Source organism: Blastocystis sp. subtype 4, assembly GCF_000743755.1.
Source record: "Blastocystis sp. subtype 4 strain WR1 chromosome Unknown seqid_1082, whole genome shotgun sequence".
Classification (NCBI taxonomy): Eukaryota; class Bigyra; order Opalinata; family Blastocystidae; genus Blastocystis; species Blastocystis sp. subtype 4.
Genome location: NW_014568465.1, coordinates 1 through 795, shown reverse-complemented (window position 1 = coordinate 795; position 795 = coordinate 1). Strand labels below are relative to the sequence as shown.

The 795-nt window shown below is 39.5% G+C and overlaps 1 protein-coding gene across 1 annotated transcript; it reads left to right on the top strand.

The window, feature by feature from the left end:
• Positions 1-95: 95 nt before the first annotated feature.
• JH06_5901 (hypothetical protein) lies at positions 96-763 on the top strand (the record flags this gene model as incomplete). Its single annotated transcript, XM_014669144.1, has 2 exons — positions 96-699; positions 729-763. 2 exons carry the CDS (start codon positions 96-98, stop codon positions 761-763), a joined length of 639 nt encoding a protein of 212 aa, XP_014524630.1.
• Between the last annotated feature and the right edge of the window lie 32 nt (positions 764-795).

The window sequence follows — 795 nt, the reverse complement described above, 5'->3', positions numbered from 1 at the left end:
CATTCCTTCAATCTGGAAGTAACACGATTGCTATTGCTATTGTTGCTATTGCTGACAGTTACACCACATCCTATTTCGATGCAGTTGTTCGTTTGATGTCATCAGAACAATCTGAATCTCATATCTGGGAATTCACTACTTCATCTACTGGTATTACTGGAACTGCAACCAATCCATTTGATATGTATTATGGTTCCACCATCTATTATTCATCCTGTGCTGCCAATTCTCTGACTTTGACTCTATCAAACAATCGTCGTGAATGGATCAGTTCTGTTCAGATTCAGAACTATTACTCTGCATCATCATACGCTGGTCAGGAGACAACTCAATTCAATCTGTATGGTCGTAACTTGGGAACAGATGAATGGACACTTCTGAAGGAAGTCACTGGTCTCACTTATTCAACTGTTGGTCAGAAGAAGAGAATCTATCTGTCTAACAATACTCCTTACAATCAATTCAAGTTTGAGAACTTTGCTACTGGTAATCCTTCTTCTTGTACTTGGAGAGTTCAATCTCTGGATCTGTTTGCTGATAACACTTTGGCTGATATTCCTAACTTCACTTATGATTCTTCAATCACTGTATTCAAGGATATTGAGATGTCTGAAGTGATTCCTGAGAATGGAGATCGTTACATGAACTTCAGAATCAATCCTTCTCTTCCTGATGGTATTGTGTTAGATCCTCACACTGGTTGGATCTCAGGTACTGCCACTTCTGAGAGTACTACTCAAACCTACACTATCACTGCTACTAAGATGACTGGAGGAGATGTGACTGCCACTATCT